Source organism: Entelurus aequoreus, linkage group LG03, assembly GCF_033978785.1.
Source record: "Entelurus aequoreus isolate RoL-2023_Sb linkage group LG03, RoL_Eaeq_v1.1, whole genome shotgun sequence".
NCBI lineage: Eukaryota > Metazoa > Chordata > Actinopteri > Syngnathiformes > Syngnathidae > Entelurus > Entelurus aequoreus.
Genome location: NC_084733.1, coordinates 83,537,377 through 83,555,618, shown reverse-complemented (window position 1 = coordinate 83,555,618; position 18,242 = coordinate 83,537,377). Strand labels below are relative to the sequence as shown.

Sequence of the window (18,242 nt, the reverse complement as noted above, 5' to 3'; positions counted from 1 at the left end):
TTATATCACTGAAAGTTTTTCTTATTTTACCAAAAGTTTTCCTTATTTTTCCAAAAGTTTTCCTTACTTTCCCAAAAGTTTTTTCTTATTTTTTCAACTTTTTTTTATTCTGCCAAATGTTTTTCTTATTTTCCCCAAAGTTCTCCCTATTTTCCCAAAAGTTTCCCTTATATCACTGAAAGTTTTTCTTATTTTACCAAAAGTTTTCTTTATTTTTCCTCAAAATGTCCCTGTTTTACCAAAGGTTTTCCTTATTTTACGAAAAGTTTTTCTTATTTCCCCCAAAATGTTCCGTATTTTACCAAATTTTTCCTTATTTTCCCCAAAGTTTTCCTTATTTTACAAACGTTTTGTTAATTTTCCTGAATGTTTACCTCCAGGCTATGATGCAGCAGACACAAAGGTGCTAATGTGTTTATGCTAATACGCCTCATTCATTAGTGGCATCATCCTTCAACTGCTTTCTGCACAATTTTCCCAAAGGTTTCTTTATTTTCTCCAAAATGTTTCTTATTTCCCTAAAAGTTTACCTTATTTTAAGGTTTTCTTTATTTTTCCTCAAAATTTCACTATTTTACTAAAGGCTTTCCTGAATTTACCAATTGTTTTTCTTATTTTCCGCAAAATTTTCCGTATTTTACCCAAATTTTACTTATTTTTCCAAAAGTTTTCCTAATAATTTCCTAAAAGTTTTTTCTTATTTTCTCAAACTTTTTCTTATTTTCCCCAAAGTTGTCCTTATTTTCCCAAAAGTTTCCCTTACATTACTGAAAGTTTTTCTTATTTTACCAAAAGTTTTCTTAATTTTTCCTCAAAATTTCCCTATTTTACAAAAGGTTTTCCTTATCTTACCAAAAAAAATTCCTATTTTCCCAAAAATGTTCTGTATTTTACCAAAAGTTTACTTATTTTTCCAGCCCGTGAACACATCACTTTAAAAACATGTTTTATCCCATGGTAACAGATACTACAAGGTCACTACAGAAGTGATGGCACAGAATGATTAGTGTGAAAACACACAGCACTTGAAAAACATGTGTTTTCACACGTTAACAGATACTACAATGTCATCACAGACATGATGACACAAAATGATGAGTTTGTGCGACACTGTGTTGGTAGTTTGATGTAAATTGTGCATCTTTTTCAGGTCACCTGTCGAGCGGAAGCTGCGAGGTGGTCATGATGGACCGGGACAGCAGTCAGCCCAGAAGGACCATCGCCCGGCAGACGGCCCGCTGTGCCTGCAGGAAAGGACAGATCGCGGGAACCGTGCGAGCCAGGCCGGCCTGCGTGGACGGTAAGACGACATTGGAGTCAGTGCCATCTGATGGCGCTAGCTTCATGCACACATCAACATGGAGCGAAGTTGGCAGGATTCCACAACCACTTATTGGGAGCAAACTGTGCTCCATGTGCTGTTCTGCGGCAAGGAGAACTTGTTTTAGTGGTTTCAGTCCACTTGAGTCGAGGCCATGGCAGTCAAGCCTCATGTGGGGCGGTGTGGCAAGGTTGGTAGAGCAGCTGTGCCAGCAACTTGAGGGTTCCAAGTTCGATCCCCGCTTCAGCCATCCTAGTCACTTTTTTACCTCATTTTTTATTTGCCCCAAAAAAGTTTTCCTTATTTTCCTCAATTTTACCTTATTTTCCTAAAGGTTTTTGTTATATTCCCTAAAGTTTTCATTATTTCCCCAAACATTTTCCCTATTTTACTGAAAGTTTTCCTTATTTTCCCAAAAGTTTTTCTTATTTTACTGAAAGTTTAGTATATAGTATACCTGTATAGGGTATAGTTTGATATAGTTTGTATGGTATAGTACGTATGTAAAGTATGGCATGCTATAGTATAGTATGTATGGTATGGTATGGTATGGTATAGTGTGGTATGGTATGGTATGGTATGGTATAATATGGTATGGTATTGTATAGTATGTGTGTTATAGTTTAAAATAATTTGTATGTTATAGTATGCATTATATAGTTTGGTATAGTACATATGGTATAGTTTAGTATAGTATATATGGTAGGGTACCGTACGGTATGGTATTTATGGTATAGTATAGTATAATATGTATAGTATTGTACGGTATAGTATAATATGGTATGGCATGGTATAGTATAGTATGTATGGCATGGTATATAGTATGTATGGTATGGTATGGTATAATATGGTATGTTGTGGTATGACATTGCATGGTATGGTATGGTATGGTATGGTATGGTATGGTATAGTATAGTATAGTATGTATGGTATGGTATGGTATGGTATGGTATGGTATGGTATAGTTTAGTATGGTTTGGTACGGTATGGTATAACATGGTATAGTATGGCACGGTATAGTATAGTATGTATGGTATGGTATGGCATGGTATGGTATGGTATGGCATGGTATGGTATAGCATGGTATAGTATAGTATGTATGGTACGGTACGGTATAATATGGTATGGTATGGTATGGTATAGTATGGTATGGTATGGCGTGGTATAGTACAGTATAGTATGTATGGTATGGTATGGTATGGCATGATATAGTTTAGTAAATATGGTGTGGTATGGCACAGTATAGTTTAGTTTAGTATACATGGTATAGTACAATATGTCATAGTATGGCATGGTATAGTATAGTATGTATGGTATGGTATGGTATGGTATAATATGGTATGGTATGGCATGGTATAGTATAGTATGTAAGTCATGATATAGTATAGTATGTAAGGTATGGTATAATATGGTATGGTATAGTATGGTATGGTATGGTATGGTATGGTATAGTATAGTATAGTATGTACAGTATGGTATGGTATGGTATGGTATAGTATAGTATGTACAGTATGGTATGGTATGGTGTGGTATGGTATGGTATAGTATAGTATGTACGGTATGGTATAATATGGTATGGTATGGCATGGTATAGTCTTGTATGTAAGGTATGGTATAATATGGTATGTTATGGTATAATATGGTATGGTATGGTATGGTATGGCATGGTATGACATGGTATGGCATGGTTCAGATGTTTCAGACATCAAAGAAGTGACAATAAAGCACATCATACTGTAGGTTTGCACAATTCAACACATGTGAAGAGAAGTAGGAAGAAGCCGAGTTGATTTAATCCTAATTGTATTCCCGTGTCTAATACTGATAACTTCCACATTGATTGTATTTAGCGAATGACATCATGTATGATTTTACAAACAAAAGAGTCATAATTCTACAAAGAAAACAAAGCAGGTGTGTAGAAAGGATCATTAAGTGACAATCATTGTTATGATTGGCTGACAATCTTGTTGTGTTTCAACTTCTTGGCTAGTTCTTCTTCAAATGTTTAACTGCTGGGTGAGCAACACTTGTATGGTGTCTCCTCTCCTCAGTGGACATCGTCTCCAGTCGCCAGTGGTGTCTCATGGGTCCATGTTTGGACCACGAGGGCTGCCACCTCCTCCTCAACCAGGCGGGCTGGACCTGCACGCAGCCCGGAGGCCGAGTCAAGACCACCACGGTGAGACTACTTGGTCAGCTGGCTCAGCTTGTGGTTGACTTACGATGTATTTATCCTTTCTCAATCCGACACTTTGAAGTGAACATCTGCAGTTCCTGCATTTTAATGGGAGGAGTCCCACTGGGCAGACGTCTCGATTACATTGTTCTTACTGTATCATTCCACTGCTACTCTGATGACAAACACTCTCAAACTGTTCAACCCTAAACACGTTTCTGCAAAAGTAATATTATTATAAAAACTGTTCAGATTCTTTTAGGTTTAAAAAAATATATATAATCGATTCCAAAGGCGGACTTCTGGAAATCTGCACAACACAGGAAGTTAACAGTACAGCAAAATAAGTGACAAATTCCTCATCTAAGCTAAGAACACAAGTCTGGTGCTGAAAGATATAAACATCCCAGTGAGAACAGACATTGTACAGAAAGTGATTGTTTTATTATGTTGGTAGTTTTGACGGATTTTTGCCGGATTTTCTTGGCACACAGCTTCTAAAACTTGTAGTTCATCCTCCTGTGTAGATTATTTTAAGTTATTTTTTAAATATAATCGATACCAAAGGCAGACTTCTGGAAGTCTGCACAACACAAAGAAGTTAACAGTACAGCAAAATAAGTGACAAATTCCTCATCTAATCCAAGAACAAAAGTCTTGTGCTGAAAGATATAAACATCCCAGTGAGAGCAGACATTGTACAGAAAGTGATTGTTTTATTATGTTGGTATTTTTGCTGGATGTTCTTGGTACACAGCTTCTAAAACTTGTAGTTCATCCTCCTGTGTAGATTATTTTAAGATTTTTTTTAAGTATAATCGATACCAAAGGCGGACTTCTGGAAGTCTTCAAGACACAGGAAGTTAACAGTACAGCAAAATAAGTGAGGATTGTGACAAATTCCTCATCTAAGCTAAGAACACACATTTTGTGCTGAAAGATATAAACATCCCAGTGAGAGCAGACATTGTACAGAAAGTGATTGTTTTATTATGTTGGTAGTTTTGACGGATTTTTGCCGGATTTTCTTGGCACACAGCTTCTAAAACTTGTAGTTCATCCTCCTGTTCAGATTATTCTAAGTTTTTTTTAAATGTAATCGATACCAAAGGCAGACTTATGGAAGTCTGCACAACACAGGAAGTTAACAGTACAGCCAAATAAGGGACAAATTCCTCATCTAAGCTAAGGACACAAGTCTTGTGCTGAAAGATATAAACATCCCAGTGAGAGCAGACATTGTACGGAAAGTGATTGTTTTATTATGTTGGTAGTTTTGCTGCATTTTCTTGGTACACAGCTTCTAAAACTTGTAGTTCATCCTCCTGTTTGGATTATTTTAAGTTTTTAAAATATAATCAATACCAAAGGCAGACTTCTGGAAGTCTGCACAACACAAGAAGTTAACAGTACAGCAAAATAAGTGACAAATTCCTCATCTAATCTAAGAACACAAGTCTTGTGCTGAAAGATATAAACATCCCAGTGAGAGCAGACATTGTACAGAAAGTGATTGTTTTATTATGTTGGTATTTTTGCTGGATTTTCTTGGTACACATCTTCTAAAACTTGTAGTTCATCCTCCTGTGTAGATTATTTTAAGTTTTTTAAGTATAATCGATACCAAAGGCGGACTTCTGGAAGTCTTCAAGACACAGGAAGTTAACAGTACAGCAAAATAAGTGAGGATTGTGACAAATTCCTCATCTAAGCTAAGAACACAAGTCGTGTGCTGAAAGATATAAACATCCCAGTGAGAGCAGACATTGTACAGAAAGTGATTGTTTTATTATGTCGGTGGTTTTGCTGGATGTTTGCTGGATTTTCTTGGCACACAGCTTCTAAAACGTGTAGTTCATCCTCCTGTTTAGATTATTTTAAGTTTTTTAAATATAATCGATCTAAAGGGGGACTTCTGGAAGTCTGCACAACACAGGAAGTTAACAATACAGCAAAAAAGTAAGGATTGTGACAAATTCCTCATCAAAGCTAAGAACACAAGTATTGTGCTGAAAGATATAAACATCCCAGTGAGAGCAGACATTGTACAGAAAGTGATTGTTTTATTGTGTTGGTAGTTTTGCCGGATTTTTGCTGGATTTTCTTGGCACATAGCTTCTAAAACTTGTAGTTCATCCTCCTGTGTAGATTATTTTAAGTTATTTTTTAAATATAATCGATACCAAAGGCAGACTTCTGGAAGTCTGCACAACACAAAGAAGTTAACAGTACAGCAAAATAAGTGACAAGTTCCTCATCTAATCTAAGAACACAAGTCTTGTGCTCAAAGATATAAACATCCCAGTGAGAGCAGACATTGTACAGAAAGTGATTGTTTTATTATGTTGGTATTTTTGCTGGATGTTCTTGGCACACAGCTTCTAAAACTTGTAGTTCATCCTCCAGTGTAGATTATTTTAAGTTTTTTAAGTATAATCGATACCAAAGGCGGACTTCTGGAAGTCTGCACAACACAGGAAGTTAACAATACAGCAAAAAAGTAAGGATTGTGACAAATTCCTCATCAAAGCTAAGAACACAAGTATTGTGCTGAAAGATATAAACATCCCAGTGAGAGCAGACATTGTACAGAAAGTGATTGTTTTATTGTGTTGGTAGTTTTGCCGGATTTTTGCTGGATTTTCTTGGCACATAGCTTCTAAAACTTGTAGTTTATCCTCCTGTTTAGATTATTTTAAGTTTTTTTTAAATATAATCGATACCAAAGGCGGACTTCTGGAAGTCTGCACAACACAGGAAGTCAACAGTACAGCAAAATAAGTGAGGATTGTGACAATGTCCTTATCAAAGCTATGAACACAAGGCTGGTGCTGAAAGATATAAACATCCCAGTGAGAGCAGACATTGTGCAGAAAGTGATTGTTTTATTGTGTTGGTAGTTTCTATTTCTTGTTCAGCACTTAGCAATAGCACCCCCCTTGATCCCGAAAGGGCCAAGTGGTAGAAAATGGATGAATGGATGGCACATATCAATACTGCTACTTGCTGGATTTTCTTAGCAGACAGCTCCTAAAACATGTATCCTATCCTCTTTATATACAGGATTAAAAACATAACTTTATGGATGATCATTTGTCCAAAAGTAGTCTTTGTTGTCTGCCATGATTAGTAGTGATGTTGTTGAAGGAAAAGTGAACGTTGTGATGCATCTGTGAAATCATTCACACCGGCGTATGCTTAAAGTGATCAAAATATTTAAATATTACATGTTATTATGAATGTTACTACATTACATTGTGTATAAAAAACCTTGATGGAGGTTTTTAGAGCGCTTTGTAGGCGTAATAGATCGAATCCCCATTAGCTGCATTGTTAGCCACCTCTTGCTGGTGTTTATTTACGTTTTAGAATTAGGGTTGTCTCGACACCAATATTTTGGTACCGGTTCCAAAATGTATTTAGATACTTTTCGATACTTTTCTAAATAAAGGGCACCACAAAAAATAGCATTATTGGCTTTATTTTAACAAAAAATATTAGGGTACATTAAACATATTGGTATTATTGCAAGTTTGTCCTTAAATAAAATAGTGAACATACTAGACAACTTGTCTTTTAGTAGTAAGTAAACAAACAAAGGCTCCTAATCAGTCTGCTGACGTATGCAGTAACATATTGTGTCATTTATCATTCAATTATTTTGTCAACATTATAAAGGACAAGCTGTAAAAAATTATTAATCTACTTGTTCATTTACTGTTAATATCTGGGTTTTCCCCCCCCCGTTTCAACATGTTCTACTTGCACTTCTGTTAAAATGTAATAATCACTTATTCTTCTGTTGTTTGATACTTTACATTAGTTTTGGATGATACCACAAATTTGGGTATCGATCCGATACCAAGTAGATACAGGATCGTACAATGGTCATAATTTAAGTCTCCATGTGTCCAGGGTCATATTTCCTGAGTTTATATACATAAAAAAAGAAAAAAGATTTTGTGACGATTAAAAAATATCGATGTAATCATAGTAGTATCGACTTGTACTTGGTATCATTACAGTGGATCCAACCCATGGCGTTTGTTTACATTGTGACGCCGGTGAGCTACGGCGTGTAGTGAAGCATGTTTAGCTATTCCTCGTCCTCCAGTGATAATGGTACTTGTAAGAAACTCACTTAATTTGTCGCCATGGAGGCAAGGATTGGTGATTTAGAAGTAGAAGCACCTCTTCCTGAGGGCGTTTCAGTGTTATAACTTCACCTTTATCTTTAGTTTTTAAGCCAAAATGCGTCCGTTCTCCCTTTTCTGTCGACACACTGTGTCTGCTTGTAAGTACTCCGTGTGTGTGCGCGCTGCCGAACATGCTCCTCTCCTCGTAAAACCAGCAATGTCACGACGTGACAAAAAAAACACAGTCGAACCGGTACTTTTCAAACAGAGTATAGTACCGTTTTTGAGTCATTAGTACCACGATACTATACTAGTACCGGTATACCGCACAACCCTATTTAAAATAAAACATTTTTAAAAGGAAAAACTTGTCTTATATAAGGATTGTGAATGATAGACAACATTTAAAAGTGTAGGTGTGCTACAAAATATGTAGAAGTACACTATATTGCCAAAAGTTTTTCAGGAGTTGGGCTTGGCCCCTTAGTTCCAGTGAAAGGAACTTTGAATGCTCCAGGATACCAAAACATTTTGGACAATTCCATGCTCCCAACCTCGTGGGAACAGTTTGGAGCGGGCCCCTTCCTCTTCCAACATGACCGTGCACCAGTGCACAAAAGCAAGGTCCATAAAGACATGGATGACAGAGTCTGGTGTGGATGAACTTGACTGGCCTGCACAGAGTCCTGACCTGAACCCGATAGAACACCTTTGGGATGAATTAGAACGGAGACTGAGAGCCAGGCCTACTGTTATGGATTGGAAAGAGGGAGATGACGGCAACAGACACCAGGGGGCAGTATGTAGCTCTGAGATTTATTATATATATATATAGACTATATATATATATATATATATCTATAATAATCAAACAATACTAAATATAATAACTAAGGAAATGGAGTGTGACAAAATCCAAGAGTGTGTATGGTGTAAAACTATGTGTAGTATTTAACTGGAGTGTTTTACCTTAAATGTTGGTGAGAGCGAAGGAACTAGGCAGTCCATGGGGCAGGCAGATGGTCCAGGGCGAGAGAGAGGCGTCAGAGTCCGAGTCCATGCCAGAGGTCGGGGATCGATGGTGGAAGTACAAAGTCCAAAAGAGAAGTCGAGGCGCACAGCTCGATCACGCGGGGACGAAGGCAGATAGCTGGGGAGGACGACAAGGAAGAACAATGAAACATAGGGAGAAACGTAGAGAGAGAGAGAGAGAGAGAGAGAGCATAAAGCTGGGTATCGGCTTACGGTACAGAAGACTATATTCCGGCACGGGATGGCAGGTTGAGCAGGCTTATGAAGGCAGCTCGTTCATCACGGGCAGGTGCGCCGATTGCAGATTGTCTGCAGGCGCGAGGAGGCACACCTGCAGCGGAGAGAGAGCGCCTGTGGGTGCGCTCGTCAGGACGCAAAGATGAGGGGCCCCTGGCCGTGATACCTTCTTGACCAACATCAGTGTGTGACCTCACCAATGCGCTTTTGGAAGAATGCTGGAAAATTCCTATAAACACACTCCGCAACCTTGTGGACAGCCTTCCCAGAAGAGTTGAAGCTGTAATAGCTGCAAAAGGTGGACCCACATCATATTGAACCCTACGGGTTAGGAATGGGATGGCACTTCAAGTTCATATGTGAGTCAAGGCAGGTGGCCAAATACTTTTGGCAATATAGTGTATGACAGAAAACACAAGAATAACCCGAAAATACTTTTTCGGCTTTGCAGGACGTTGAAAGAGTGGGGAAAAGTGGTGTTGTTGCTGACAGTCGGCATCAACAGTCCAAACATGCGTCCCGCTTGGTCGCTCCCGGACGAGCCGCGAATAATCAAAACCTTCCAAAAGCGCCGCCGTCTTGTCGGAGCGGGTCGTGAAGATGGACAGCAGGGCGGGAGATGTTCCTCTTCATGTCGGCCCGTTGCCTCCCGAGGACAAAATGTCTGAGTTTACACATTTCGTGTCCTGTCGTGTCTCGCATGCTGAATGTCCGCCGGCAGAAGTTTCAGGAAGATCGGAGCAAGTCGGAGGAACTTACGACTGTTATAATTGTCCACCACAAGGGGACGATTTCGGTGTGGGTATCAACATGTGGTCATGATAACTTCCCAACTTTAAAGGCCAACTGAAAGCCACTACTACCGACCACGCAGTCTGATAGTTTATACATCAATGATGAAATCTTAACATTGCAACACATGCCAATACGGCCGGGTTAACTTATAAAGTGCCATTTTAAATTTCCCGCTAAACTTCCGATTGAAAACGTCTTTATATGATGACGTATGCGCGTGACGTCACTAGATAAACGGAAGTATTGGTACCCCATTGAATCCAATACAAAAAAGCTCTGTTTTCATCTCAAAATTCCACAGTATTCTGGACATCTGTGTTGGTGAATCTTTTGCAATTTGTTTAATGAACAATGAAGACTGCAAAGAAGAAAGTTGTAGGTGGGATCGGTGTATTAGCGGCTGGCTGCAGCAACACAACCAGGAGGACTTACTTGGATAGCAGACGCGCTAGCCGACGCTAGCCGCCGACCGCACGGATAATCGGGTGAAGTCCTACGTCCTTCCGTCGATTGCTGGAACGCAGGTGAGCACGGGAGTTGATGAGCAGATGAGGGCTGGCGTAGGTGGATAGCTAATGTTTTGCTCTGTGAGGTCCCGTTGCTAAGTTAGCTTCAATGGCGTCGTTAGCAACAGCATTGTTCAGCTTTGCCAGGCTGGGAATTATTAACCGTGTAGTTACATGTCCATGGTTTAATAGTATTGTTGATCTTCTGTCTATCCTTCCAGTCAGGGGTTTATTTCTTTTGTTTCTATCTGCATTTGAGCCCGATGCTATCACGTTAGCTCCGTAGCTAAAGTGTTTCGCCGATGTATTGTCGTGGAGATAAAAGTCACTTTAAATGTCCATTTCGCGTTCTCGACTCTCATTTTCAAGAGGATATAGTATCCGAGGTGGTTTAAAATACAAATCCGTGATCCACAATGGAAAAAGGAGAGAGTGTGGAATCCAATGAGCCAGCTTGTACCTAAGTTACGGTCAGAGCGAAAAAAGATACGTCCTGCACTGCCTCTCTAGTCCTTCACTCTCACTTTCCTCATCCACGAATCTTTCATCCTCGCTCAAATTAATGGGGTAATCGTCGCTTTCTCGGTCCGAATCTCTCTCGCTGCATTGTAAACAACGGTAGAATGTGAGGAGTCCTTCCTCTGGCGACGTCACGCTACTTCCGGTAGGGGCAAGGCTTTTTTTTTTATCAGCGACCAAAAGTTGCAATCTTTATCGTCGTTGTTCTATACTAAATCCTTTCATCAAAAATATGGCAATATCGCGAAATGATCAAGTATGACACATAGAATGGATCTGCTAGCCCCGTTTAAATTTTAAAAAAATCATTTCAGTAGACCTTTAATATCTATATTGAGTTGTTGAGTTGAGTTTGAGTTTATTTGGAACATGCATGCATGCAACATGATGCATCACAATTTCAGTTGTTGAGTTTTATGTTGTATATTTTTTATATGACGTTTCCTGTTCATTTTATCATCAATCATTATGCCTCGAAATTTGGTTTCATTTACTCTTTCAATGTCTACTCCGTCTATTTGTATTTGTGTTGACTTTCCCTTCTACTGTTACCGAATAGCGTTATTTTAGTTTTACTGAGATTCAAAGATAGTCTGTTTTTGTCAAACCATCTTTTTAACGGGTTCATTTCCTCTGTTATTATTTGTGTTAGCTTCTGTGAGTTCTAGGAGTGTGGGAAAAAATCGATTCGAATTTGAATCGCGATTCTCACGTTGTGCGATTCAGAATCGATTCTCTTTTTTTTTTTAAATCGATTAACAAAAAAAAATTTATTAATGTTTTTATATTTTTTTTTAATTTTATTTTATTTTTTAAATTAATCAATCCAACAAAACAATACACAGCAATACCATAACAATGCAATCCAATTCCAAAACCAAACCCGACCCAGCAATGCTCAGAACTGCAATAAACAGAGCAATTGAGAGGAGACACAAACACCACACAGAACAAACCAAAAATAGTGAAACAAAAATGAATATTATCAACAACAGTATTAATATTAGTTACAATTTCAACATAGCATTAATTAAAAATCCCTCATTGACATTATCATTAGACATTTATAAAAAATTAAAAAAAATGAACAATAGTGTCACAGTGGCTTACACTTGCATCGCATCTCATAAGCTTGACAACACACTGTGTCCAATATTTTCACAAAGAAAAAATAAGTCATATTTTTGGTTCATTTAATAGTTAAAACAAATGTACATTATTGCAATCAGTTGATAAAACATTGTCCTTTACAATTATAAAAGCTTTTTACAAAAATCTACTACTCTGCTTGCATGTCAGCAGACTGGGGTAGATCCTGCTGAAATCTATGTATTGAATGAATAGAGAATCGTTTTGAATCGGGAAAATATCGTTTTTGAATCGAGAATCGCGTTGAATCGGAAAAAAAAAATCGATTTTGAATCGAATCGTGACCCCAAGAATCGATATTGAATCGAATCGTGGGACACCCAAAGATTCACAGCCTTAGTGTGTTCTCTCCTGAACAAAACGCTGTTGTATCATCCGCAAATAATACTCACTTTAAATCTTTTGTAACTTTACAAATGTCATTTATATGGAGATTGAACAATTTTTGGTCCTAGCATTGATCCCTGGGGTACACCACAAGATATATTCAGCGTTGTAGATGTGTGTTCTCTCATCTTCACGTATTGTTTGCTGTTGGTTAAATAACTTTGTGGAAGTCGCTTCCTAGCAGCTCCACTGTAGACACGGCACAAGAGCCGAGCGTGCAGGTTTAACAAAGTTTTAATGGTTTTAACAAGATTCCTCCAAATGTTTTTCGGCATGTCCGGACGTTGGCGTCACTCCCAATCCTCTCTCTATCGCTCTGCTCCCGGCCGCTTCCTGTTAAAGACCACAGATGATTAGATTAACACGTACCACCTGTGAAATCTAATCACCTGCCCGCTGGTGCTCGTCCTCAGTACCATGGACAGCGGCGGTGACTTTTCCTCCTCCAACCAGCGCTGACTCACTTTCCCTCCACAAACTTTTAATCCAGTTTAAAGGCCTACTGAAATGATTTTTTATTTATTTAAACGGGGATAGCAGATCCATTCTATGTGTCATACTTGATCATTTCGCGATATTGCCATATTTTTGCTGAAAGGATTTAGTATAGAACAACGACGATAAAGTTCGCAACTTTTGGTCTCTGATAAAAAAAAGCCTTGCCCCTACCGGAAGTAGCAAGACGTAGTCAGTTGTTCGCCTCCTCATATTTTCTTACTGTTTTCAACGCAGCTAGAGCGATTCGGACCGAGAAAGTGACGATTACCCCATTAATTTGAGCGAGGATGAAAGATTCGTGGATGAGGAACGTTAGAGTGACGGACTAGAATGCAGTGAAAGACATATCTTTTTTCGCTCTGACCGTAACTTAGGTACAAGTTGGCTCATTGGATTCCACACTCTCTCCTTTTTCTATTGTGGATCACGGATTTGTATTTTAAACCACCTCGGATACTATATCCTCTTGAAAATGAGAGTCGAGAACGCGAAATGGACATTCACAGTGACTTTTATCTCCACTACAATACATCGGCGAAGCTCTTTAGCTACTGAGCTAACGTGATAGCATCTGGCTCAAATGCAGATAGAAACAAAATAAATAAACCCCTGACTGGAAGGATAGACAGAAGATCAACAATACTATTAAACCATGGACATGTAACTACACGGTTAATAATTCTCAGCCTGGCAAAGCTTAAAAATGCTGTTGCTAACGACGCTGAAGCTAACTTAGCAACTTAGCAACCGGACCTCACAGAGCTATGATAAAAACATTAGCTATCCACCTACGCCAGCCAGCCCTCATCTGCTCATCAACACCCGTGTTCACCTGCGTTCCAGCGATCAACGGCTTGACGAAGGACTTCACCCGATCACAGATGCGGTTGGCGGCTAGCGCGTCTGCTATCCAAGAAAGTCCTCCTTGTTGTGTTGCTACAGCCAGCCGCTAATACACCGATCCCACCTACAACTTTCTTCTTTGCAGTCTCCATTGTTCATTAAACAAATTGCAAAAGATTCACCAACACAGATGTCCAGAATACTGTGGAATTATGAAATGAAAACAGAGCTTTTTGTATTGGCTTCAATGGGCTACCGATACTCCTGTTTCACTGGTTACGTCACGCGCATACGTCATCATCCAAAGGCGTTTTCAACCGGAAGTTTAGCGGGAAATTTAAAATTGCACTTTATAAGTTAACCCGGCCGTATTGGCATGTGTTGCAATGTTAAGATTTCATCATTGATATATAAACTATCAGACTGCGTGGTCGGTAGTAGTGGCTTTCAGTAGGCCTTTAAGACCAACCCTCTGATGCCACACCCTTCTAATTTTTGGATTAAAATATTGTGATTAATTGTGTCAAATACTTTAGTTAGATCCACAAACACTGCTGCCGCACATTTTTAATTTCAATTAAAGCCATCAAAGTTGAAACATTAGCTCTGTATCCATATTGCTTCTCAACGAGTATTCTATTTTTCTTTGTGGAACTCTCTAATCTGTTATTGAACAGTTTTTCAATGATTTTAGAGAATTGTGGAAGTAAAGAAACAGGTCTATAATTTGTAAAATGGTGTTTGTCTCCAGTCTTATAAATTGGTGCAACTTTAGCTATTTTCATTTTGTTTGGGAATTTGCCTGTTCGAGATGATAGGTTGCTAATATACATTAATGATCCTGAGATCTCTTCAATAACCTTTTTTTTTATCATTTCCATATCAATTCCATTACAATCGATTGAAGTCTTGGATTTGCATATTTCCACAATTTTAACTATTTCCTCCCGTGTCACATTATTGAGGAACATTGATGCCAGAATAATTGTATCTAAGTTATCACAAAACTTTGTGTTACTTTGAGTTCAGCTCGCCCTGCGAGAGGACAAAAGCTGTCTTTGATCCTACCAAGCAAAAGGCTTGTAAAACTCCACTGTGTACAATGGGAAGCGACATGAAGGCGTCGGTTTCTTTCTTCTATTCTAATCCACAGGAAGATTTTGTCTTGACCCGAGATCTACAATGACCTGACTCCCCTCCAGGCACCTTTTCTTTTAACTGTTTTTTTTAATCAAAAGCGATGGCTGTTTACGACCCCCTTCCCTTAGAAACAGCGTACAATCTTTCATCAGAGCGTGGTGGAACACTGTTCAAGGGTACAGGTGTGCGCGTTTCTCCTCATTGAGCCGAATTTAATTCTGTCTCTGTTTAATTCCTTGCTTCTTTGTCTGTTTAATAGATGTCATCAGTGTTTGAACCTGACAATGGAGTTGGGATTTCTATCTATGGTGTCAATATAGTCCTCAGTTGAAACTGGGTCTGGAATCATTTCCTCCAATTTTGGTCCAATATTTACAAAGTCTTTATTGAAGCTTTCAACTACTTTCTTCATGGTGTCATTATTTTTGTTTCCGTCTGAGAAGTATTGGGAGTAATCCCTCTTAGTGCCACTTTTGATAATGCTATTGAGGATGCCCCACGTTGCTCTCATATTGTTTTTGTTTCTGTCTAATAATTGACTGTAATATTCTTTTCTACATGTTCGTAGTATGCTAGTTAGCTTGCTTTTATACGTTTTGTACTTATTTTCTGCCTCTGTAGTTCTTTGTGTTATACATTGTCTATATAATATATCCGTCTTATTACAAGCATTTTTTAATCCTCTTGTCATCCATGGTTGATTGTTCTTTATCTGCTTTCTACTGAGTTGTTTCCATGGACAATGTTTGTCATAAAGTATTATGAACGTGTTTAAGAAATGTTCATATGCTTCATCAACATCAAAGACAAAGAAAAAGTTTCAGATCTTTATATCCGCCTTGGAATGTGAGAAGAGAGAGGGGTGTTTGGGGCGAAATGGTCTTGGGAGAGTGAGCAAAATATCGACTATCTGATCGTGAACAGGCATGTTTTGGTTGAACATGGAAAAGGCAGTAATACAGCATCAATCACACACACAAAAAAGATTTGAATGTAAATTAGTGACAACTAGCAGAGCCATTTCTGTGGGACCAGAGGAATCAGCAGGGAGATATAGAATTGTCTTTCGGTTAAAAATAAATAAATAAATAAATAAATAAAATGAAATAAAAGCAGCAATACAACATAAATCCCATGAGGACTGTTACTTAGAACAATATTTTTGTTAGACAAGAGAATACTAAAATATACATAGAACTCTGCATGTTCCTAATCTTTGACTTCTTGTTCCCCCGTCGGTTGCTCGTGTCTCGCAGGTCTCCTGACAGGAAGTAACATGGCCGCCGTCCGTCTCAGTCAACACTCGGACAAGAAGATTCCTGTCGAGGTTCGCCTTCCCGGGGAAAGGTTGAGTCCACGGCAAAGAGTCAATGACGACTTGAGCGGACAACAAGTCCGTGAGGGACTGGCGAGGACAACGTTCAAGAATATGCGGACCGTAACGTCATTTTCCGTTGTACGCACAAACAGTTTCCGAAGTACTAAATCCGAGCACATTTTGGAATGCTGATGGCCACACCCACATTTAAATATGCTAATCATATTTGAACTAGCCATGTGCCTGAGATGCTGCCCAATCACCAGGAGTAGGAGGGGCTTCTTTCTGGCGTTTCCCGGCAAACGAAGGGCGGGGCAGAGTTCTAAAAGTTTTGTGGCGAGTCATCAGATCGAAGTTTGGCGCCACGCCACGCCATGCCACGCCCACCTCCACCTCCTAAGGCGTAGGCAAAAGTCCTTCGCAATTTGCTATCGGCAATCTGTCTCGTATCTGTGGTTCTATTTGTAACTCGTTTGGTCAAAGTCCAGAGGAAGAGTTCCTTAAAGTACCACCCCTATTTTTGGCCTAGACAGAATCCAAGATGGCCGACTTCCTGTTTGTTTTCAAATATGTGTTCCTGAGACTTTTACGTGAGTCTTGTCATGACAGACATCTCCAGCCATGTTCCTCCCCATACGTCAAACTGCTGGCAAGAGCCATGAAGAGAATGTGTTCGTACAGCAGCCTGCTGATGTCGTCAGGATGATAATGTCACAATGATGATGTCACGATGATGATGATGTCATGATGATGTCACGATGATGATCATGTCATGATGATGTCACGATGACGATCATGTCATGATGATGTCACGATGACGATCATGTCATGATGATGTCACGATGATGTCATGATGATGATGTCATGATAATGTCATGATGATGTCGTCATGATGACCCAATGATGACAACGTGATGATAATGTCACAATGATGACATCATGATGATGTCTTGTAGCTGATGCCATGATGGTGTAATAATGATGATGTCATGATGATGTACAGTGATGTCACATTAATGACGGCATGATGATGATGTCATGATAACGATGTCATGATGATGTCACAATGATGATGGCATGTTGATGTATTAATGATGTCACAATGATGGTGGCATGATGATGATGATGATGATGTCATGATGTCATGATAATGTCATGATGATGTCACGATAATGTCATGATGATGCCACGATTATGTATTGATGATGAAGTCATGATGATGCCATGATGTCATCATGATGTCACGATAATACCATGATGATCTCACGATGATGTATTGATGATTATGTCATGATGATGCATTGATGATGACGTCATGGTGATGCCACGATAATGTCATGATGATGTCACGATAATGTCATGATGATGCCACGATGATGTATTGATGATGAAGTCATGATGATGCCATGATGTCATCATGATGTCACGATAATACCATGATGATCTCACCATGATGTATTGATGATTATGTCATGATGATGTTATGATGATGCATTGATGGTGACGTCATGGTGATGCCACGATGATGTCACGATGACATCACGATGACTTCACAATGATGTCATGCTGATGTAATAATGATGATGTTATGAGGACGATGTCATGATTATGTTTTGATGATGATGTCACAATAATGTCACGATGATGTCACGATGACATCACAATAATGTCATGATGATGTCATGAGCATGACGTCACGATGATGTCATGATGATGTGATAATGATGATGTGATGATGATGATGATGTCATGATGATGTAATGATGATGATGATGTCTTTATGATGATGCAACGAGGACGACATCATGATGATGTGATGATGATGATGTCATGAAGATGTAATGATGATGATGTCATGATAAATCTGAATAAAATTAGGTCCTTCATCTCAGAGATTATTGTAGTTTGTTTTTTTGTCATGATGATGTCACGATAATGTCATGATGATGTCACGATAATGTCATGATGATGCCACGATGATGTATTGATGATGAAGTCATGATGATGCCATGATGTCATCATGATGTCACAATAATACCATGATGATCTCACGATGATGTATTGATGATTATGTCATGATGATGCATTGATGATGACGTCACGGTGATGCCACGATGACGTCACGATGACATCACGATGACTTCACAATGATGTCATGATGATGTCATGATGATGTAATAAT

At 38.8% G+C, this 18,242-nt stretch overlaps 1 protein-coding gene across 1 annotated transcript in view; it reads left to right on the top strand.

Annotated features, from left to right (window-relative positions):
- The window catches only part of LOC133645972 (chemokine-like protein TAFA-1), a 19,004-nt gene extending 1,683 nt beyond the window's left edge, over positions 1–17,321 (top strand). Inside the window, exons 4-6 of the mRNA XM_062040895.1 lie at positions 1,151–1,300; positions 3,376–3,503; positions 15,999–17,321. Of these exons, the coding sequence (XP_061896879.1) occupies positions 1,151–1,300; positions 3,376–3,503; positions 15,999–16,007 (287 nt within the window). The 3' untranslated portion in view covers positions 16,008–17,321. The remainder of the gene's footprint in view (positions 1–1,150; positions 1,301–3,375; positions 3,504–15,998) is intronic.
- The last annotated feature ends 921 nt before the right edge of the window (positions 17,322–18,242 follow it).